The following is a 23,676-nucleotide window of genomic DNA, read 5'->3' as shown; positions in this document are numbered from 1 at the left end:
TCTCGGAAAGTTTTTCTCTGTATCTCATAAAAGGTGCCCTGCGTGACGTACAGACATCTCAGCAGCACCATCTTCATAAGGGCTATTTTGCCCACCATAGACAGTTTCAGTGTGTTCCAAAACTAGATGGATCCTCGCAACCCCTCAACCACTCTACCCATATTCATCCCGTAATTTGCAGTCTCATCTAGTGTTATAAACATTCTCAGACATCGTACTCTGTCAGTGACCCAGGGCAGTTCTACTTTTGGGAGTTGTTCCTTCGGGGAAAAGGAGAGATTTTGTTCTATTCACTCTAAGGCCAGAGGTCTCTGCAAATGTCTCTAGTTCAGCCAACATCAGGGGAACCGATTTAGCTGTTTTTTGTAGATAGAGCAGCGTGTCGTCCGCATAAAAGGGAGACAATATGCTCCACTGTTCCCACCCGAATCCCCCAGCCACTGACCCTCCTCCTGAACCGACACACCAAGGGCTCCGTGGCTAAAGCAAATATCAGTGGCGACAAGGGACATCCCTGTCTGGTACCCCGTTGAAGTTCTATTGCTGCTGAGACAATCTGGCCTGTATGTACTCTGGTCTGTGGGGTTGTGTATATTAATTGTATCCACTTGATGTAGTGCGGGCCTAAACCCATTGCAACAAGCACCTTCCAGATATAGCTCCAGCAGACTATCGGATGCCTGCTGTATGTCCAGAAAGGCCAACGCATACTCACCAGCTGCCTCCTTCGATGAATGGACCACATGGGCCAGCCGGCGAATGTTACACAAAGTGTTTCTACGTGGTATAAACCCGGATTGGTCCTCGTGTATTAATTGTGGTAGAAAGGGCAGCAATCGTGCCGCCAGTTCGTGGCTGAGCACTTTGAGGTCTACGTTCAACATGCAGATGGGCCGATAAGAGCCCGGTTCAGTTGGGTCTTTATCCTGTTTTGGGATCACCACTATGAGGGCTTCTTTCATAGAACCTGGCAAATCTCCCCTTTCCAGTGACTTAGTATAAACCTCCAATAGTTTCTCCACCAACGTCTCCAAGAAATGATGATAACATTCTGCAGGGAGGCAATCGGGCAAAGGAGACTTTGCCGGCTATACTGTCTAGCTGTAGGTTTACGTGCCTCTCTAAGAATATCCATACATTCAGATGGGCGTTGTAAATATACAAATTCTCTGCCTTCAGGAGTAAAATCTCAAGATTGAGGGCCTGATTCAGACCCTGGCGGCCGGTGACCGCCAGGGTCACCGGCCACGGGAGCACCGCCGACAGACCGGTGGTGCTCCAAAGGGAATTCTGACCGCAGCGGTTCTGCCGCAGCCAGAAAGGGTAAACCGGCGGTCTCCCGCCGGTTTACCGCTGCCCTTGGAATCCCCCATGGCGGCGCAGCTTGCTGCTCCGCCATGGGGGATTCTGACACCCCCTACCGCCATCCTGTTCCTGGCGGTTCGGCCGCCAGGAACAGGATGGCGGTAGGGGGTGCTGCGGGGCCCCCGTAAGAGGGCCCTACTGTGTATTTCAGTGTCTGCCTAGCAGACACTGAAATACGCGACGGGTGCAAACTGCACCCGTCGCACATGCCCACTCCGCCGGCTCCATTCGGAGCCGGCTTCCTCGTGGGGAGGGGTTTCCCGCTGGGCTGGCGGGCGGCCTTCTGGCGGTCACCCGCCAGCCCAGCGGGAAAGCCAGAATGGCCTCCGCGGTCTTTCGACCGCGGAGCGGCCATATGGCGGTTCCCTCCAGGCGGGCGGCGACCGCCGCCCGCCGGGGTCAAAATGACCCCCTGAGTGTTTTGGGGGTCTGATTTGACCTTGCTTTTGAGTCAAAAAGTTTGGTCTGTTGGGAAGTTTCTGGTGGGGAACCACGGACAGATCCAACAGTGTTATATATCAAGGCTAACGTGCCCTTGTGGGAACTACAAGGATCATGGTGAGTGATGTTTGTCTCAGCTTGCGAACCAGAAATGGAATGAGTAGGCGAGGTGGAAAAGCATAAGCTAATATCCCTGACCAATTCATAAATAGAGCATTGCCTTTGGACTGAGGATGTGAGTATCTGGATGCTAAGTTTTGGCATTTTTAATTTTCTGCAGTGGCAAAGAGATCTATTTCTGGTGTTCTCCACAGGTGAAAGTATTGATGGAGTAATTGTGGGTGAAGTTCCCATTCGTGGACTTGTTGCTGCATCCTGATTAAGAGGTCTGCAAACTGATTGTCCATTCCTGGGAGATATTCTGCCAGTACCTGAATGTGATTGTGAATTACCCACTTCCAAATTGTCTGAGCAAGAAGGGACAAATGAGTCTGTCCTAGCCTGTATCTGCAGATAATACATGGTTGTCATGTTGTCTGTACAGACTAGAACCACTTTGTGGGAGAGTTGTGACAAAAATGCTTTTAGGGCTAGAAAGACTGCTAGTAACTCCAATTGACTGATGTAATAAATTTGTAGAATGGGATCCCGCCCGCCTTGTATTGTAAGGTTGTTGAGATGAGCTCCCCAACCTATCTGTGATGCATCTGTAGAGAGAGTGATCTGAGTCACAGGGTCTTGAAAGTGCCGCCCCTTGGAGAGGTTGATGGGGTTCCACCATTGCAGAGAGTGGTGAGTCTGGCTGTCCAATAACACTAGATCCTGGAGATGACCCTGTGACTGAGACCCTGACGAGATAGACACTGCTGTAAGGGACGCATGTGTAATCCGGCATGAGGTACAATGGCAATGCATGAAGCCATCATTCCTAACAGCTGCATCACTACTCTCACTGTGTAAGTATGGTTCTCCTGTAACTGAGAGAGAAGAGTTTGAAAGGCTTGAATGTGACCTAGGTTTGCATATGCCAGCCCTGAGTGAGTATTGAGAATTGCTTCCTGATAAGGCTGTATCTGTGAGGGTTTGAGATGGGTTTTGAGAAAGTCAATTGTAAATTGATAGTAAATCCCAGAGTGTGTAGAAGATTTACTGTGTACTGAGTATGATTCTGACATTGTTGGATAGTATTTGCCTTGATAAGCTAGTCATCCAAGTATGGGAAGACATGAATATTTTGTCTTCTGAAGAATGCAGCAACTACAGCTAGACATTTTGTGAATACTCTGGGAGCAGTTATTACCTCAAATGGTAAAACCTTGAATTGACAATGACAAATCTGAGGTATTTGCGATGTGCTGGATGAATAGGAATGTGGAAATATGCGTCCTTCAGATCTAAAGGTGTCATGAAGTTGCCTTGCTGTAGCAGGGGAATGACATCTTGGAAAGTGACCATATGGAAATGCTCTGAGAGAATGAATAAATGAAGAAGCCTGAGATCTAGAATTGGTATAAGTGACCCTTCTTTCTTTGGTATAAGGAAGTATAGGGAATATACTCCCAATCCTTGCTGTGATAGGGGAAGAGGCTCCATAGCCCCTTTGAGAAGAAGGGATTGTACCTCTTCTTTCAAGAGAGTAAGATGTGCGTGTGAAAGTTTGTGACTGGGGGAGGGGGGGAATATATGGTGGAGTGGAGATGAGTTTTAGACAGTAACCATGTTAGAATATTGATAGAACCCACTGATCCGTGGTGATATTGTGCCACTGTTGGTAGAACTGCCTTAATCTTCCCCCTACTGGAGCGGTGTGAGCTGGTGGAGTGTGTAAGTAGTCACTGGCGTGTATTTGGAGTGGATCCTCTAGAGGTAGACACCTTTCCTCTGCCTTTATTGTTTGCACCTCTGTATGAACCTCTAAAAGGACCTATGTGATAAAAGTGGGTGCCTTGCCTCGTTTGTGAGGTAGAAGGCTCATTAGATGAGGATTTATAGCCTCCCCTGAATTGTGGGCGATGAAAATTACCGCTTTGTGGTGTAGTGAGTCAGGCCCCATGGCCTTTGCTGTTTTTTCAGTTTTTCGATAGTGGCATCAACTTCCTGCCCAAACAAATGCTCTATGTCAAAAGGCATATTAAGAACTGCCTGTTGTATTTCAGGCTTGAAACTTGAACATCTGAGCCAAGCATGCCTCCTGATAATAATGCTGGTATTAATGCCACAGGCAGCGGTGTCCACTGCATCAGTGGCGCACCTAATAGCATTACTGGAAATAGTTTGTCCTTCAAAAACTATTTCTTGTCCCCTTTTACAATGTTTTTCTGGGAGATACTGGAGAAGGTCTTCTATCTCACCCCAGTGAGCTCTATCGTACTGTAGTAAAAGTGCCTGGGAGTTACGCCAATACGCCAATGATTTGCTGCTTGTGCATCCACCCATTTTCCTGCAGCATCTAGTTTTTTACTTTCTTTGTCAGGAGGAAGTGCATCTCTCGTTGATTGACTGTTGGCACTTTTACGTGGTGCACTACCCACAATTGAATGAGGGGGCAATTGTGCTTGAGTGTATATAGGGTCTGTAGGAGCCGCTTTATATTCCGGTGTCTTCAACGACATCTCTAGTCAACGCGCTCTTCGGTCTTGGTGGGTCTTTTTGGAATGAAAAGACTGACATGCATTGCAGGTTTCTTCCTTGTAGTCCGGGGACAAGCAGAGGTTACACAACAGGTGATGATCGGTGTGTGTGTGAATTTCAAATGGCATCAAGGGCAAAACCAAAATGGAGTGTGTTCTATCGGCCCCGCATTTCCCGACAGCTCGTGGACAGGTAGGCCTGAGGTTGGCGCTGATGCCCCGAATGGTGGCTAAACTGCCCCTGGCGTTCGAAATTTGGGTCAAGTACATTAGCTAGTAAAAACATGATCGAAATACAATACCGTCGCAAAAGAAAGACGGAAAATAAGAGTTTGGAATAGACGGAGTCGAAGAACACTGGAGTGAGACAAATACACGAACGAACCCAGCGGCGGAGAGAAAACAATCTAACAAAGGACTCGATGCCCATATGCAGTATCACCGAGAGGAGGAGTCACTCAATCTTGTGACTCGAAAAGATTCTTCAAACAAAAAGAACTTGCAACACTCCGAGCCCAACACTAGATGGCGGACTTATGCGAAGCATGTGCATCTACAGCCACACATGCCATCGTATAGTACCTTTATTTTTGTAACAGTATGTGGTTTCACTGTGTGGTTCCTTTCAAGTGGGATAAGTTACTGTGCGACTGATGTGGTATTGCAAGTGCTTTACACGCCTCCTAGATACGTCTTGGCTGCTCATCCACAGCTAACTCTAGAGAGCCCTGGCTTCTTAGACACTGTCCTCATTTACTAATAGGGGTTGCCTGGACCTGGTGTAAGGTGCTAACACCATAGGTGCCCACCACACACCAGGCCAGCTTCCTACAAAGTGGAATTGTGTGGCGTAGAGTAGAACTGTGTGGCATAGAGTAGAATTGTGTGGCAAGGAGTAGAATTGTGTGGTGTGGAGGGGAGTAGTGTTGTGTTGTAAGGAAAGAGTCCCCAGTTGTCACTGAATTGCCCTATAGTGATTTAAAAACTCATGCTATGGAAATACAATTATAATACATTACCAGTTATCTGGACCTACAATCTATGTGAACATCTGATGCCTCTGATCCAATGCACGGGCCTGTTTGTATGAGCAACGCTTCTGGAAAGAACTGGTTTGTTTGCAAATAAATGTGTTTTAGACCGGGAGGGGCTAGTGGGTGAGAGTGCAACAGATATGGTACTGGTTGGGGATAAAGGAGAATTGCCCTATAGCACTTCAAACACTTTTGTTATATAATGAAAATGTCACTTACCCAGTGTACATCTGTTCGTGGCATCAGTCGCTGTAGATTCGCATGTTTTGCAATAGCTCGCCATCTGGTGTTGGGCCGGAGTGTTACAAGTTGTTTTTCTTCGAAGAAGTCTTTCGAGTCACGGGACCGAGTGACTCCTCCTTTTGTCTCCATTGCGCATGGGCGTCGACTCCATCTTCGATTGTTTTTCCCCGCAGAGGGTGAGGTAGGAGTTGAATTGTAGTAATAGTGCCCATGCAATGGAGTGACTAAGTATGTACCTATTTAAGGTTGAGATGATACATATACAAATAGTTGAAGGTAACTTCCAAACTGCTACAGGCTCCCGGGGAGGCGGGTGGGCACATGCGAATCTACAGCGACTGATGCCACGAACAGATGTACACTGGGTAAGTGACATTTTCAGTTTGATGGCATCTGTCGCTGTAGATACGCATGTTTTGCATAGACTAGTAAGCAGTTATCTCCCCAAAAGCGGTGGCTCAGCCTGTAGGAGTGGAAGTAGTTTGAAATAATGTTCTTAATACAGCTTGACCAACTGTGGCTTGTTGTGCGGATAACACATCTACACAGTAGTGCTTGGTGAATGTGTGAGGCGTAGACCATGTGGCTGCCTTACATATTTCTTGCATTGGGATGTTTCCTAGAAAGGCCATGGTAGCACCCTTCTTTCTGGTTGAGTGTGCCCTTGGTGTAATGGGCAGCTGTCGTTTAGCTTTAAGGTAGCAGATTTGGATGCATTTAACTATCCATCTGGCTATACCTTGTTTTGATATTGGGTTTCCTGCATGAGGTTTTTGAAATGCAATAAATAGTTGTTTAGTCTTTCTGATGTTCTTTGTTCTGTCAATGTAATACATTAATGCTCTTTTGACATCTAATGTATGTAGTGCCCTTTCAGCTACGGTATCTGGCTGTGGAAAGAACACTGGAAGTTCCACTGTTTGATTTAGATGGAACGGTGAAATAACCTTTGGCAAAAATTTAGGATCAGTCCTTAGGACGACCTTATTCTTGTGTAGTTGTATAAAAGGTTCTTGTATTGTAAACGCCTGAATCTCGCTTACTCTTCTTAGGGAAGTAATGGCGATGAGAAATGCAACCTTCCAGGTTAGGAACTGTATTTCGCAGGAGTGCATGGGTTCAAAAGGTGGACCCATAAGTCTAGTTAGGACAACATTTAGGTTCCATGAAGGAACAGGTGGTGTTCTTGGTGGTATAATTCTCCTAAGGCCCTCCATGAATGCTTTAATGACTGGTATCTTATATAGGGAAGTTGAATAGGTAGTCTGCAGGTATGCAGATATTGCTGCAAGGTGTATTTTAATGGAAGAGAAAGCCAGGTTAGATTTTTGTAAGTGAAGCAAGTAGCCCACTACATGTTCTGGAGTTGTGTGTAAAGGTTGTATTTGATTAATATGGCAGTAGCAAACAAACCTCTTCCATTTACTTGCATAGCAGTGCCTGGTGGATGGCCTTCTGGCTTGCTTTATGACTTCCATACATTCTTGGGTAAGTTGTAAGTGCCCGAATTCTAGGATCTCAGGAGCCAGATTGCTAGATTCAGCGATGCTGGATCTGGGTGTCTGATCTTTTGGTTGTGTTGTGTCAACAGATCTGGCCTGTTGGGCAATTTGATGTAGGGTACTACTGATAGGTCTAGCAGCGTTGTATACCAGGGTTGCCTTGCCCAAGTTGGTGCTATCAATATGAGTTTGAGTTTGTTTTGACTGAGTTTGTTTACCAGGTAAGGAAGGAGAGGGAGAGGAGGAAAAGCGTAAGCAAATATCCCTGACCAGTTCATCCATAGGGCATTGCCTAGGGACTGTTTGTGTGGGTATCTGGATGCGAAGTTTTGGCATTTTGCGTTCTCCTTCGTCGCAAACAAGTCTATTTGAGGTGTTCCCCAGAGTTTGAAATAGGTGTTCAGAATTTGGGGGTGAATTTCCCATTCGTGGACCTGTTGGTGATCTCGAGAGAGGTTGTCTGCGAGTTGATTTTGGATCCCTGGTATAAATTGTGCTATTAGGCGAATTTGGTTGTGAATTGCCCAACGCCAAATTTTTTGTGCTAGCAGGCTTAACTGCGTGGAGTGTGTCCCCCCTTGCTTGTTTAGATAATACATTGTTGTCATGTTGTCTGTCTTGACGAGAATGTATTTGTGAACTATTATTGGTTGGAAAGCTTTTAGTGCTTGAAAAACTGCTAGTAGTTCTAGGTGATTTATATGCAGTTTTGTTTGATGTACGTTCCATTGTCCTTGTATGCTGTGTTGATCGAGGTGTGCTCCCCACCCTGTCATGGAAGCATCTGTTGTTATTACGTATTGTGGCACTGGGTCTTGGAAAGGCCGCCCCTTGTTTAAATTGATGTTGTTCCACCACAGAAGCGAGAGGTAAGTTTGGCGGTCTATTAACACCAGATCTAGAAGATGACCCTGTGCTTGAGACCACTGTGATGCTAGGCACTGTTGTAAGGGCCTCATGTGCAGTCTTGCGTTTGGGACAATGGCTATGCATGAAGACATCATGTCTAGGAGTTGTAATATCATCTTTGCTTGTATCTTTTGTGTTGGATACATGCGTTGTATGATGGTGTTGAAATTTTGAATTCTTTGGGGACTTGGAGTGGCTACTCCTTTTGTTGTGTCTATTATGGCTCCTAGGTATTGTTGTACCTTGCACGGCAGAATGTTGGATTTCGTGAAGTTGACGGTGAACCCTAGTTTGAAGAGGGTTTGTATGATCTGATTTGTGTGATTTGAGCACTCTATTAACGAATGGGCCTTGATTAGCCAGTCGTCTAGATATGGGAACACATGTATTTGCTGCCTTCTGATGTGTGCAGCGACTACCCCTAGACATTTGGTAAAGACCCTTGGTGCGGTTGTTAATCCGAAAGGCAGTACCTTGAATTGGTAATGTATTCCTTTGAATACAAACCTTAGGTATTTCCTGTGCGATGGGTGTATTGGTATATGGAAATACGCGTCCTTGAGGTCTAAAGTTGACATGTAGTCGTGTAGTTTTAGCAATGGTAATACTTCTTGTAGTGTGACCATGTGAAAGTGGTCTGATTTGATGAATGTGTTCACTATGCTGAGGTCTAGGATTGGTCTCAGCGTTTTGTCCTTCTTTGGTATCAGAAAGTACAGTGAGTAAACTCCTGTGTTTATTTGTGTGTTTGGCACTAATTCGATTGCATTCTTTTGCAATAGTGCCTGCACTTCTATCTCCAGGAGATTGGAATGATGTTTTGTTAAATTTTGTGCTTTTGGTGGTATGTTTGGAGGGAATTGTAGAAATTCTATGCAATAACCATGTTGGATAATTGCTAGAACCCAAGTGTCTGTAGTGATTTCCTCCCATGCTTTGTAATAATGACTTATTCTTCCCCCCACTGGTGTTGTGTGGAGGGGGTGAGTGACATGTGAGTCACTGCTTAGTAGTAGGGGTTTTGGGGCTTTGAAATTTTCCTCTATTCCTAGGGAATTGCCCTCCTCTATATTGTCCCCGAAAACCTCCTCTGTACTGTCCCTGGTAACTGGACGGTGTTGCCTGTGAGGTGCTGGCTTGTGTGCTTTGACCCCGAAACCCCCCTCTAAAGGGTGTTTTACGGAATGTGCTGTAATTCCCTCTGCTCTGCGGGGAGTAGAGTGCGCCCATGGCTTTAGCAGTATCCGTGTCTTTTTTTAGTTTCTCAATCGCTGTGTCCACTTCTGGACCGAACAGTTCTTTTTCGTTAAAAGGCATATTGAGAACTGCTTGCTGAATCTCTGGTTTAAATCCAGACGTTCGGAGCCATGCATGCCTTCTGATAGTTACAGATGTATTAATTGTCCGTGCAGCTGTATCTGCAGCGTCCATGGAGGAGCGGATTTGGTTGTTGGAAATGGCCTGTCCCTCCTCAACCACTTGTTTTGCCCTATTTTGTAGGTCCTTGGGCAGATGGTCAATGAGATGTTGCATCTCATCCCAATGGGCTCTGTCATAGCGCGCAAGTAGTGCCTGGGAGTTAGCGATGCGCCACTGGTTTGCAGCTTGTGCTGCGACTCTTTTACCAGCTGCATCGAACTTGCGGCTTTCTTTATCTGGGGGTGGTGCATCTCCAGATGAGTGGGAGTTGGCCCTTTTCCTAGCTGCTCCTACAACGACAGAGTCTGGTGGCAGCTGTGTAGTGATGAAAGCTGGGTCTGTAGGAGGCGCCTTATACTTTTTTTCCACTCTTGGTGTGATTGCCCTACTTTTGACCGGCTCCTTAAAGATTTCTTTTGCGTGCCGGAGCATACCAGGGAGCATAGGCAGGCTTTGGTAGGAGCTGTGGGTGGAGGAGAGTGTGTTGAATAAAAAGTCATCCTCGACCTGTTCTGAGTGGAGGCTTACATTGTGAAATTGTGCTGCTCTAGCCACCACTTGAGAATACGCAGTGCTGTCCTCTGGTGGAGATGGCTTCGTAGGGTATGCCTCCGGACTGTTATCTGACACTGGGGCGTCGTATAAGTCCCATGCGTCTTGATCTTGGTCACCCTGGCTCATGGTGGTGTGAGCTGGGGAATGTGATGGAGTTTGTGCTGGTGAGACGTTAATCACAGGTGGAGGAGAGGGTGGTGGGGTAACTTTTTTCACCACTTTTGTTTGTGGTGTTTGTTCAGTTTGGAACTCCAATCTTCTCTTTCTTCTAATAGGGGGAAGGGTGCTTATTTTTCCTGTCCCCTGCTGTATGAAAATACGCTTTTGCGTATGGTCTACATCCGTTGAGTGTAGTTCTTCCTCAAACCTATGCTTTTGCATTTGGGAGGTTAGCGAGTGCTCTTCTGTATAAGAGCCTGAAACTGGGTCGGTTGCAGTTTGTTTCGGCACCGAAACCCTGTCTGCATCTTTTTTCGGCTCCAAGGTGACTTTTATCTTTTTCGGGGCCGAAACCTCTCGGCGTCGATCTTCCTCGGTGCCGCTGTCTCGGCGTCGAGCCGTGTCTACACCGGTATCTCGGTGTCGATGCTTGTCTCCAGCACTTTCTCGGTCCCGAGAAGGCTGCGTGCCGGTGTCTCGACCGGAGTCGGACGATCTCGGCACTGTTTGTGCCTTTTTCGGTGCCGACGGTCGGTCACCGAATTTATGGGTCGAGCCATGGCCTGGTGGCAGTGGCGTCCCCTGGGCCTTGTAAATCTTCTTCTGAGTGGTTTTCGACGTCCTACTCACGGTTTGTGTATCGTCGAATCCTTCGGAGTCCGATTCTTGGATCGAAAAGGATCCCTCCTCTTCTTGTTCCTCGAACTCCCGGTGGGCTGTCGGCGCGGACGCCATCTGAAGTCTTCTGGCTCGACGGTCTCGGAGAGTTTTTCGGGACCGGAACGCACGACAGGCCTCGCAGGTGTCTTCGCTGTGCTCAGGTGACAGGCACAGGTTGCAGACCAAGTGTTGGTCTGTATAGGGGTATTTATTGTGGCATTTGGGACAGAAACGGAATGGGGTCCGTTCCATCGGCGTTCTTCTGCACGCGGTCGGGCCGACCAGGCCCCGACGGGGGATCGAAAAAATTACCCCGAAGGGCACCGGAGCTCTTCGATCTTAGACGCGGTGTTGAATCTAACTACGCCGACCCCGAACGCAACAATACCGACGAAAATCTTCTTAAATTAGCTATTTTTCCGTTCCGAAACTCGGAGCGACAGGAACACGTCCGAACCCGATGGCGGAAAAAAAACAATCGAAGATGGAGTCGACGCCCATGCGCAATGGAGACAAAAGGAGGAGTCACTCGGTCCCGTGACTCGAAAGACTTCTTCGAAGAAAAACAACTTGTAACACTCCGGCCCAACACCAGATGGCGAGCTATTGCAAAACATGCGTATCTACAGCGACAGATGCCATCGAACATGCAATTATAATGCACTATGTTACCAATTATCACGATCTATGTAAACGTCTGTTGCCTTTAATTCAATACAGGAGCTTGTAGTATGTACAACACTTGTGTGAGAACTGGTTTGTTTACAAATAAATGTGTTTTAGACCAGGAGGGGCTAGTGGGCATGGGCGCAACATTTATTGTACCAGTTGGGAATAAAGGAGATGGAGTCAGGTGGTGGTAGTGAAAGAAATTTTGCATGAATCCCAGCACATTCGGGGAAGGGACACTAATTAACATGAATCAATGTGTGCTTAGTCCATGCTCCACAAAGAGAAAAGTAAGTGAGGCTTAGCATGCGCTGCTGAAGTAAAAGGTAGCAAAGAAGAATGACGATGAAGTAACGGCCAGGCTAAAAGTCCCTTTTTATAGAAATACTACATCATCGCCAAGCTGTCTGCAGATGAGACCCAAAAATGCAGTGTGGACAAAAAACACGAGCAGCATGGGAACACTTTGCAAGACCTCACTAGCATTCAGAGAAGAATGTGCACTTTCTGACAAATTCTTGGATCAGGTAATATAATTTAAGAGAGCACATGCTCTGCTTTCTACAATGAAAAACTATTTAAATATTCCATTTATAAACTTCCTGTGTCTACCAATCTGTTTTTACATGCCTACGAGTACGTTGATATGCGTACAGAGAATCTTAGCCACTACAGCATAAGATGACCTGGCAAACAACATATGGAGACTTAGTGACAGGCTTACACTTAGATACCGCTTAACAGGTATCAGTTCCATCAGACAAAGCCAGTCCAGCATAATGACAAGAGATTAACTTGTTTCAGGAGTAATAAATACCACTGCGGTGAAGGACGAAGACAACACATGATTGTTGTATATATTATGAAGCTATAAATGGCAGAAGTCAGAGGAACGAGTCTCCTTTATCATAGCGCTACGATACACAAAGAGGCAATTCACATACCTTATACATAGAAAGTAAATGGCAACATTTGCAAGTTTTTGCTCCCCCAGACCGTTACACCCCAGGACACAGAGCTGACCAGTGGATGTGCTGCCAGTTGGTACTCCTCGCGCCAGGTCACCTTCTGTGCCTCTGTACTGGCTGCACGTCATGGTGTAAGTGCAGCACCGAAGTAGTATGACAGGACAGCGGTGCCTTCTCCTACTAATGTGTGAAGATGCCAGAAACCTTAGAACTGAGTCTACGGCATCCAAGCGCACTGCTGGGAATCTTAGGGCACAGGTGACATTCAGAAGGTTATTACAGCTGGAGCACTTAAGATGGTCTGGAGAGCTCTCCCAGTGGGATATAGGAGGCTGCTGTTAATGTGGGGACAGTGGGAGTGCTAGGACAGGAGTTCAGGGGGTTGCCAAACATACCGGCATAGAACACTTAAGCTGTCACACTCCCTCTGTCCCCAACAAGCCTAGGGTGCTACAGCACCACTGGGACCCTGCACTTCAGTGGCTATGAAGTCGCTGTTGCTCATTTATTAGTCAAGCAGCAATTTTAATTGTTGACATGAAGGAGTCCATCAGAAGGGACGGTATTGCCAGGACATTAATCTGTGCACAAACTCCATAAGCTTGCTTCCTGCCTCTAGCACATCTCCTGCCTCAAGGCCTGGACAAGCAGCAGCGTTTGTTTACAAATAAAGGTGTTTTAGACCAGTAGGGGCTACTGAGGGAGCAACATATATTGTATCAGTTGGGTATATAAGAGATTGAGACAGGTGGTGGCAATGAAAGAAACAAATACTACCTCATTCATAGCAGATGGACACTAATTAGAATAAGTCAATCTGTGCTTGGTCCACGTGACACATAAAGAAAAGTAAGTTATGTTGGAGGCTGGCCCTCTATGTAGTGTGCAAAACCAGGCACACTGTGTAGAGGGTCCAGGCAACTACACGTTGGTTTACAGAGGTAAAAACTAGACCACCTAATGCTCTAATTTGTATGGTAGCTTGATCGAGCAGTTAGGCTGATCTTGGAGAAGTGCAAAGCATTTGTTGTACTCACCGTATCAATAAATGAGATTGCACACTCTAAAGAATAACTCGAGACCAATTTACAAAAACACTTCAGATATTTATAACATTTTTAAGACCAAGATCATCAAAATTGGGTAAGTACTTTTTAAGTTATTAATTTTTTAAGTTCAGCAAAAATAGTCTTTATGCGTAATTATGTACCATAGGAATCAATGGAGAAATACTTTAAAAATGCATGTAAAATCAGTCACTGCTTTTACTAATGGCTCCTTTGCAGGTCATCTATGGACCAGCTGGAGATGTTTGGGCGGCTCCCAGTTCCGGCAGGAGCAACTGCAGTAGGTCGTTGGAGCTGGTGCCAGGCCACTGTGGAGGACCACTTGGAAAAGCACTGCACAGGTGGACTTAAAGGTAAGTCCGGTGGGTCCCCTTTGAGTGTCGAGGTCGCAAGGAGTGGGGGACCCTTAGGACACAGCTGGATCTTCGGTGCAGGGCACAGGGCATCTGGGTGCAGAGCAAATCAGTGAGCCAGGAGCTGTGTGCAAAGGTGCCCTTGGAAGCAGGAGGTAGGTCACTTTGAGGATCGTTTGCAGGTCTGCAGGGGCACTCTGGTGGGAGATCCTTGTGGTTTCTGAAGTCCCTCGACTGGGGCTTCCTCCTGGTCTTTTTACATTCTGGAATGGACTGTCCTTCTGGTTGGGTTAGGTGACAACTAACTGGGGCAATGGTGCGGTTCGGTCGCTGGAGGGCACAGTGCCACCAAACTTAGCACACTTGCAGGGTTTGTCCTCATGGTCTGTCTAGTGAAGTTTGGTCTGGCTGCAGCGTCTGGTTACTTGGTCAGGAGCCGGTCAGTGAAGTGGCCTTCAATTGGTCCTTGTTTGCAAGAGAGTGATGCCTTCATTCTGGAGGGAGTGCGATTTTTGAAGTGTTTAATCCTCATTATGGCGGGAGATATTCTGTGATTTGCGAAATGTGGAATCCTCTGGGGGTTTGTTGAGTCTGTCCAGTGTCCAAGCAACCCCTCAACGGCGACTGTTGATTCCTGGATGCAGCAGGCAGGGTTTGGCAACTTTTTCTTGGTGCAGTAGGACTTCAGTTCTCGGGCCTTGGGTCTTCTTTGTTGTTGGCCTTCTTTTGTCCTTAGAATCTGATTATGTGGTGTAGGTATGCCGACTAAATACTGTTTTGAGTGGGTGTTTAGGGGAGAGCCTCATAGTGGCCAATGAGCCATCTACCTTAAGGTGGCTACACCCACTAAGTGACCACTTCCTGTGGGCAGAGGTCACTTCCACACACCTGATTGGCCTTTTTCCTTCCATACAAGATGGAGGAAAATGAAATGGAGGGGTCACCTCGCATGCAACACCTAACCGGTGGTGCAAGCTGGGGCTGACCACTCCTCCTGTCCTTTGTGTGTTTTCCCGACGTTGCTCCTGCGAAAAGTGGGTTTGCAACAGGGGCAACCATCTGCTGCTAGCAGCAGGCTTGGGAGTCCCGTTTCAAGGGTGTTAAGCCCTTTGAAGCTCACTAGTAGGGCAGTGCACATTCCTGAGAGGGGGGTGTATACACCTCCACCCAGGAATGGCTTTGTTCTGGGACCCAGAGAGCAGGATATCTCACCCCAGGGTTCCAGAATCTTGTCTGGTGTTGGCAGGCTTGTTGTGACCGGCCAGCAATAATGCCCAGATAATTAGTTTTTGCAGGGGGCACATCTAAGGTTACCCTTGGGTATATTTGGTAATAAATCCAATACTGGTACCAGTTTGGATTTATCATTCTGAGTTGTTTGATACCAGACAACCCAGGGTTCAGAGTGGCCATCATGTAGCTGTGAAACTCATACTGACCAGTGTCCAGCACATGCATTAAAATGGCTGCTCTGTTCACTTACTATGTCCCAGTTTTGGCAAGGACTCAGTAGGGGCAAATTGCTCATGCATTTATGCCAACACATACAGTATAGTGCACGCTTCCTTAGAGTTGGAAGGCCTGCCACAGAGGATATTGCATGCAGTGTGTAGTGGACAGGGCACACAGGCTGTGTGCCATGTCGAGTTTGTTTTTTTAGGATTGCAACACAACACTCAGCCTGCTATGGCAGTGCTGGGTGCTTCAAGATGAATGACCGTAGGTGCTGCTGCCCTCAGGGGCCTACCCTTAGTAGCCCATGACCTGGGTGTAGGAGTGTACCCTCTTTCAGCACCGTTACCCCCACTTTTTGCCTGCTATCAGTATGCTTAGACTGTTTTCACTGGGATCCTGCTAACCAGGACCCCAGTGATTGTGCCCTCTCTCTCCAAATTTGGTTGCTTAGAGCTTTTGTGCACTCCACAATTGGCATACTGGTGTCCCATTATAAGTCCCTAGTATATGATACGTAGGTACCCACAGCATTGGGACACCAGGCATCCCTCAAGGGCTGCAGCATGTATTGTGCCACCCATGGGAGTCCGTGCAAAATGTGTTTGCAGACCTGCCATTGAAGCCTGTGTGAAAAGGAGCATGTACCCTTTCACCACAGGTCACTGTAAGTCATCCCTATGGTAGGCCCTCCTAGCCCTGAGGGCAGAGGGCAGAGTTCAGGTTCCCATGTATGAGGGCACCCCTGCATGAGCAGTGGTTCCCCCATGAACTCCAGTTCTAATGCACTTGACTTCTTAAGTGCGAGGAAGCCATTTTACCTGTGTACTGGACACAGATCATTGACTGCCTGTGTCCAGGTACATAACGGTAGCTCCAAACCTGGGCATGTTTGGTATCAAACATGTCAGAATCATACCCCAATACTGTTACCAGTATTGGTTGATGATTCCATGCACTCTGGGGGCTCCTTAGACGACCCCCCAATATTCATCCTACCAGTCTTCAAGGGTTTTCCGGGCAGCCCACGCTGCTGCCACCCCTCACACAGGTTTCTGCCCTCCTTCTGCTTGACCAGCTCAAGCAGGGAAAGCCAGACCAATGGATTTCCTGTGGAAGAGGAAGGCAACACCCTCTCCCTTGGAAATAGGTGTTACAAGGGTTGGAAGGGGTAGCCTTCCCAAGCCACTAATTTGCTTTGAAGGGCATATTTGGTGCCCTCCTTGCATAAACCGGTTTGCACCAGTCCAGGGATGCCCGGTCCCTGCTCTGATACGAAACTTTACAAAGGAACAGGGAGTGACCACTCCCCTGTCCATCACCACCCCAGGGGTGATGCCCAGAGCTCCTCCAGGTGGCCACTCGATTCTGCCATCTTGAAACCAAGATGTGCAGAGGCCTCTGGGAGCCTCTGCCAGGTCAGGCAGGAGACGTCAGAGACCCCTCCTGATAGGTGGTCACCTTGCAAGGTGACCAAACCCCCTTTTAGGGCTATTTAGAGACTCACTTGCGGGTGGGTTACCAGATTCAACGTGCAAAACTTCACCAGGACTCCTCTCCATCGTTTACTTCTGCTCCTGGCCACTGGAACCGCAACTGGATACTTCAGGAACTGACAAGACTGCAACTCCTGGGGCTACCTCGCCTTGCACCATTGTTTCTCCGGTTCCTTCCAGCAACTTCAACATTTCCCCACCTGTGCATCCTCTGGGTTCGGCAAGACTTCAGCTGCACTAGGAAACCAGAAGGAATCTTCCTTGGAGTGAAGGAGTCACTCCCCTGCATCTGCAGGCACCTACAGCAACGACGACCGGCTGCAGGGATGTGCTCTCTTCTGGACCCGCGTGGATCCTGCATCACTTGTGGTGGTCTGGAGTGGTCCCCTTGGTCCTCTCTGCCTGCTGTCCAACTTGGGAGATGGTGAGCCCTTGCCTTTTCTTGCAGGACAGCACCCTGTGTACTGCAACTCTTACAGCAACCAAGGCTTGTTGACTCTTGCTCCAAGGGATCTTCAGGCTCTGAGTAGCCTTGGCCTCCAGCACTTGATCCTACCAAGAGCAGCCTCCTCCCTGTTGCTCCAGCGATGTGGGACTCCTCTCCAGGTGTGCTGATTGGGCCTCACTGCAGCTTACTGTGCCTGCTGCCAGTGGGTTGCCTGTTGGGGCTATGACTATTTCTGCTGACTCTCCCAACTGCTACGGGTCAGCCCTGACCTCCCCTCCAAGGCTCGGGTCCTCAGGTCCTTGCTGGTCCTCTTAAACCTTGCAACTCTTCTTTTGCTTCTTCTTGCATTTGGCAAGGCTTGTTGGTGGTTCTTCTAAACCACTGACCATCTGCGACCTGATGCGGGACACCATCTGCACCACTCAAAGACCTCCTCTGCAGCTCCTGGACTCCACAGCTGGTCTTCTTCTTCCCCCGTCGACCCAGAACTTCCTCCACAGAAGGGTGCATAGTGGCTCCTGCCCCAACTGGACACTCAATTGTGGACTGGACTCTATTCCCTTCTTTTGCAGGGGCTCTTCTTCCAGAATCAACCTTTGGTTTCCTCTGGTCTGGTCCTGTTCTTGCACAATCCATTTTCTAAGTCCTCTTGTTGGTCCTGGGAAAGACCGGGCACTTTCCTCTGCTCTCCTGGTCGCTGGGGGTCACGCAGGTACTCACCTCTAGGGGTCCGTAGTTCTTCCAGCTCCCCTCTAACTACTCCATATCCTTGGGTAGTGGGGATTCACTTCACATTCCACTATTTTAATATATGGTTAGGTCCTCCCCTATGGCTCTATTTTTCACAAATTCTTGCCAATGCTTGTTGTTTCTTGTGCCAATTCCTAATTATTACTGTGTCACTATATATAGTGTATACTAACTCCAGTCGGGGGATTACCTATAAGTAATCTAGTGTGGTGTTTCTATAATAAAGTAAATAAAGTACCTTTATTTTTGTTGCACTGTGTGGTTCCTTTCATGTGTGACTTTTGTGATATTGCATAAGATTTGCTTGTCTCGATACTCAGGTCTGGACCTGGCATAAGATGCCAACACCATAGGTGTCCACCGCACACCAGGCATGCTTCCTATACTGGGTACCTAAGTACAATTTACTAGGGACTTACAGTGGCAGCTAAATGTGTTGCCAATTGTGCCAATGCATCACAACATTTTTGGGAAAGAGATCTGGCTCAGGGAACCTGATTAGCAGGGGCCCTGGGCACTAACAACTCTGAGACCACATCAAATACCAGGCAAACATTGGGGGCTTACTATGACAAAAGAGGTCTGTTCACGTACTGGGCTTAATTGCCTTACAGTTGACATCATCTGGGGCCCCAAAAACTAAAATTTCATACCTAACCACTAGAGGGGAAATAATGCACAGCATGTGAATTTAGCATGTGTTCAGGCTGCAAAAATCACAAGATACTGACAAAAGAATTCAAAACATTACTTAAACTGGAGAGCAGCAGGCGACAAAAACAGTGCAGTGAGGAGAGAGATGATGGTGAAGGGGCAAAAGAAGTGAAGGTGCAGAGAAGTGAGAGGTATGGACATTCCAAGGAGTGAGGGAAGGTACATTGAGGGGAATGGCAAGGCGGCAGGAAGAGGAAGTGAAGGGGAAGGGAACGGAAGGGTAAAGACGACGATGCAGGGGCCAGAGAGGTAAAAGTGAAGGGAGGATAGAGGTGTGGGCACAGGGAAGAGCCAGGTGAGGAAACAGGGAAAGGAAGAGACAAGTATGCAGGGAGAAGTATTTCAAGAGCTAGTGCTAAGTCCAGAGAGGAAGAAGGGAAGAGTTTGGAGGGAGAGGAAAGCTCAAGAAAGGTGGGTGCAAAGAGAGCTGAACTGGAAAGGTGAAGTGCAAGAAGAAGTAAAGATACAGAGACGAAAATGAGGTTGTAGAGAGGAGAGAGAAAAGTGGGATTTGGGAGAGAGTCATCAGGATGCAGGGGTGAAAGGAGGCCAGAAGATGAGAGTGCAGGGAATAAGGAAAGATGAGGAGTTAGCGAGGAGAGAACTGAATGTACGGACAGAAAGGGGTATATAGCTGATGTGGGGCTGCAGGAAAATAGCACTTTAGATGATGACTGAATGTACGGCACAGATGATTGTGCAGGTGGGCAAAAGAGAGAAGATGTGGAACTGTATGGAGAAAATTATCATCACCCACCTTTGCTGGGGATCCTCAGTCTGCAGGGTAGAGAGATGGGGGTGATACTGTGCTGTGAGACCAAAGCCGGCAAACTCCCTGGATGATAAAAGAAATACAAAAAGAAACAGTTGTGCTTAATAAATATGAACCTAAAGACCAACAACCCTGTTCTCATACTGTGGACAAAGAGTGCATGAACTGGGGCCTGTTTCATTGCGAAATCAGTGAGTAGTACCAAACACAAATAGAGTCCTTTTGACAAAAACACAACTTACTGCACAAGGAAATAGCAGTTAACCACCACGTATCACCTACTAAGTGTACTGCTTTGCCTTTTTGTTGCTCCGGGGCTGAATTATAGCAGTGCTCCTGGTGTGCAACTGTGGTTTGTGCCCGCTTTGCATGCCCTCGGGGCACCTTTGTATTACAGAAGGGGCAGCAAATGCCTGTGCGGCATATTCAAATTTTGGGGCGGCGAAGTGCTGTCGGACCTCCTTCATTATGAACGGCTTGTAATCATGACAATGGCCACGACTAGTATTACTGCAATACTTTGAACTCTTTCTGGACTCATTAAGAATATTTACTTGAAGAATATTTAAACCATGACCTATCGGATAATATATAGCCCTGAAGAAGCCCAATGCTGAAGGGTGAAACGCGTTGCCTGTTACCATTTTGTATATCATGCTTTAACAAGATAATTATGGAAGAATTTAATGGAATTGGAAGAAAATAAAAAGAAGATTTGCTTTACTTACACCATAAAAGAATTGGACTTTCTCTACATTTGATTCAATAATTGCTAACAAAGTGGTGCACCGCCAATATAGTTTTCATTATTAGGATTTTCTAACCTATTGAGCTCCTTTTCAGTAGGTGCTTTGGTGGAGTTGCACACTATAGATACCGGAATATTTTATTCTTGGATGGTTGGGAACTTACAGGGATTAGTGTGTTTCCTATGAGCCTGCTGCACCCCGTTGTTGTATAGAGTCAACTTGTTAGATTAAGCCTGACTTGATACCAAAGTCGAAAGTCATATAACTTGTTCCCCATATACAAATTTAGAAAATTGCCACACTGTTGCCCAAGTTAGCAGTGGCCATTTGCAGATGCTAGCCACGAGATAGCCTTCTGCCCCCGCCCCACCCCCAGCCCAGGAAGACTTGTAAACCGCTCCCAGGAAACAATAGAGGCCTGCTGCTGGAGGAGGGGTTATCTCCTCCTGGAAGGAAGCCATATGGAGTTTAGCCCAAAAGGCGAAGTAGAAGTCACCTTTGAAGGGAAAATGACAAACACAGTCAGGAGGGGCTGCTCTTTTGTTCAGGGAGACAGGTTGGCATAAGGGACTGAGAGAGGGAAACGCTGACTAAACCGTTTTTACCATGGGTATGTAGCCCGCATGTAGGCACACCTCTAGTGTAGGCTACTAAGCTCCACACACCAAGTGCGTGGTCCTGACATCTTGGAAGTGGGCAGAATAGAGCACTCTGGGATAGCTAGGTGGCACACTTCACAGGAGGCTGTTATCAGGCGTGAGGAATCCAGGTAACCCATTGGCTGGTGACCTAGGCCTCCCCTAAGGGCACTTTCTGGGCATCAAAGAAGCACTCTGAGCCCTTAAAACTCAGATGTCACTGGGACTGGAGAAAAGGACCTAAAAAGAACTGCCCTGTTGACCCTGGAATAGGCAAAAAGACTACACCAAAGCTTGACTGCACCTTTGCTGCTCCTTGGGCTAACAAAGGAAAGGACAGTGGCGGCTAAGTGGAGAAGACTTCCCCTGCTCCAAGCCAGGAGTAGAAAATCAAAGAATCAGTTCCTGACTTTCTGTTCTCAGCACAGGGCCACAAAAGCTGAAGATGCCTGCCTGGGCGAGCCAGTAGCCCTGCTCACCAGTTTGTCACTCCTTGTTGCAGTGTAGCCTGGGAGGCTGTGACCTGTTGTATATAAGATGCACCTGAGTCTCCTGGACCCACAGAGTCATTGGAGTGCAGTTTGGTCATCCAGAAGGAGTATTATTGCCAAGAGAAGTAAACCCCTGAGTTTGTTATGCCCAGTGACCAGTCGTCCAGTGGTGACTGGACTTTTGCTTGACCAAGAGTACTTTGAGTGATGTCGACCAAAGTCACCCAACCAGGACCGTGGACCGAGCAGTGGCCCCAGGAAGACCCCCACCCCGTCAACCACACAACATCTGTCTTGCTGGGACATAGAAGTTCAGTCGATGGTTGATGTAGGGCTGCACTAGGTTGTGGAGAACCTTGTATGCAAGAGTGAGGGTTTTGAATTGCCATCTCTACTGGATGGGGAGCCAGTGGAGATTTCGGAGGTGTGGGGGGATGCTTGAGCGCTTGGGGAGGCTGATAATGAGTATGGCTGCAGTGTTCTGTAGAGTGTAGAGTCTTTTAAGGAGCTGGGAGGGCATTCCAGCATAAAGAGCGTTGTCATGGTCGAAGCGGCTAGAGACCAGGTCGTCCATGACTGTCCTTCTGGTGTCGATAGGGATCCATTTGAAGATTCAGCGGAGCATACGGAGGCAACTGATTTTACATGTCGATTCATGGATAGTTGGCAGTTGAGGATGATGCTGAAGTTTTGTGCTTGGTCTGATGGAGAGGGAGTTGGTCTGAATTCTGCAGGCCACCAGCTGTGGTCCCATACGGAGGTGTTCTTCCTGAAGATCAGGACTTCAGTTTTGTTGGTGTTTAGATAGAGGCAGCTGTTTTTCATTCATGTTGCTACATTGATCATGGCTTTGCGGAAGTTGGCTTTGGAGTTGTGGGGGTCTTCGGTGAGTGAGAGAATTAGTTGAGTGTCGTCTGAGTATGAGACTATATTGAGTCCGTAGGATCTGATGAAGTCTGTAGTGGGGGGGGGGGGTCATGTAGATGTTGGACAGGGTTGGGCTGAGGGAGGATCCTCAGGATTGAGCTGAGGGAGGAACCTAAGGGTGAAGAGAGGAAGGCGGATGCTCTGCGTGCGGCCTGAGAGAAAAGAGGTGACCCACTTAAAGGCATTTTGTTGAATGTCTATGTTGTGGAGTCTGTTGAGGAGAGTGTGATGGGAGACTGTATAGAACACTGCAGAGAGGTCCAGAAGGATCGGAGCTGCCGACTCTCTTCAGTCGAGGAGGGTCCTGATGTCACCCTTGTTGGTGATCAGTGCAGTCTCCATGCTGTGGTTGTGCCGGAATTCTGATTTTGAGGTGTCGAGAAGGTGGTTTTGTTCGATGTAGTCAGTGAGCTGTTGGTTGATGGCTTTCTCAAGCACTTTGGCCAAGAAGAGGAGCAGGGAGATCAGTCTGTAGTTTTTGAGGTCACTGGGGTCGCAGAGGGCTTCTTTAGGAGAGATACAACCTCTGCGTGCATCCGTTCATCCTGAAAGGTTGCTGAGGAGATGGAGGTATTGAGGTCGCGAGTTAGTTCTGTGCTAAAACGGTTGGTTTTGAGGTTGAAAAGCAAGTGGGAACAAGGGTCGGTGGGTGACCCGGAGTGGATGGATGACATGATGGCTGCGGTGGTCTGTGTGGTAATCAGGGACCTGGAAGTTATCATGTGGCTAGTGTTCACTGCTTGAGAGATGTTGTCTAGGCTAGCGGTGGAGGGTTGGGGGTAGAAATTGTTGTATATTGTGGTGATCTTGCTGTGGAAGTAGTCAGAGGGGGTGTCACAGATTTCCTCAGATGTGTGGACTGTGGTCTCTGTGGCTATAGGGTTAGAGAATTCCTTGATGATTCTGAAGAGTTCTTTTGAGAGGTTGGCTGCAGTGTTGATGCAGGTGGTGATTGCTGCTCTTTTTTCTGCTTTTTTGTGAAGGTGGTAGTTGTTGAGGGTGCCTTGTAGGTGGCTCTGTCATGTGCCATTGTTTCTTGAGTAGGTGGCAGTCGCGTTTGGAGTTTCTGAGCTTCCGAGTGTACCTTCTCGCTGGCTTGGGGGTGTTGTTGAATTTAGCTGGTTTCAGCGGGGGGACACTGTCGGCGGATTTGGCGATCCGGGTGGTGAGGTTTTGGGCAGCCTGGTTGAAGTCAAGGTCTGCCATGGGCTTGGGTTGTGCGGTGCCTAGGACCTGTGCCCGCAGGGTCTCGGTTACCTTGCCCC

The 23,676-nt window shown here is 47.7% G+C and overlaps 1 protein-coding gene across 6 annotated transcripts in view; it reads right to left on the bottom strand.

The window, feature by feature from the left end:
• TNS2 (tensin 2) overlaps nucleotides 1-23,676 on the bottom strand; it is a 370,478-nt gene that overhangs the window by 60,227 nt on the left and 286,575 nt on the right. For all 6 annotated transcript variants that reach the window (XM_069230717.1, XM_069230716.1, XM_069230718.1 and 3 more), the window contains one exon: nucleotides 19,592-19,669. In XM_069230717.1, coding sequence (XP_069086818.1) covers nucleotides 19,592-19,669 — 78 coding nt within the window. The remainder of the gene's footprint in view (nucleotides 1-19,591; nucleotides 19,670-23,676) is intronic.

Source organism: Pleurodeles waltl, chromosome 4_2 (assembly GCF_031143425.1).
Source record: "Pleurodeles waltl isolate 20211129_DDA chromosome 4_2, aPleWal1.hap1.20221129, whole genome shotgun sequence".
Classification (NCBI taxonomy): Eukaryota; Metazoa; Chordata; class Amphibia; order Caudata; family Salamandridae; genus Pleurodeles; species Pleurodeles waltl.
The sequence above is the reverse complement of the archived record's forward strand: the minus strand, read 5'-3'. Positions and strand labels throughout refer to the sequence as shown.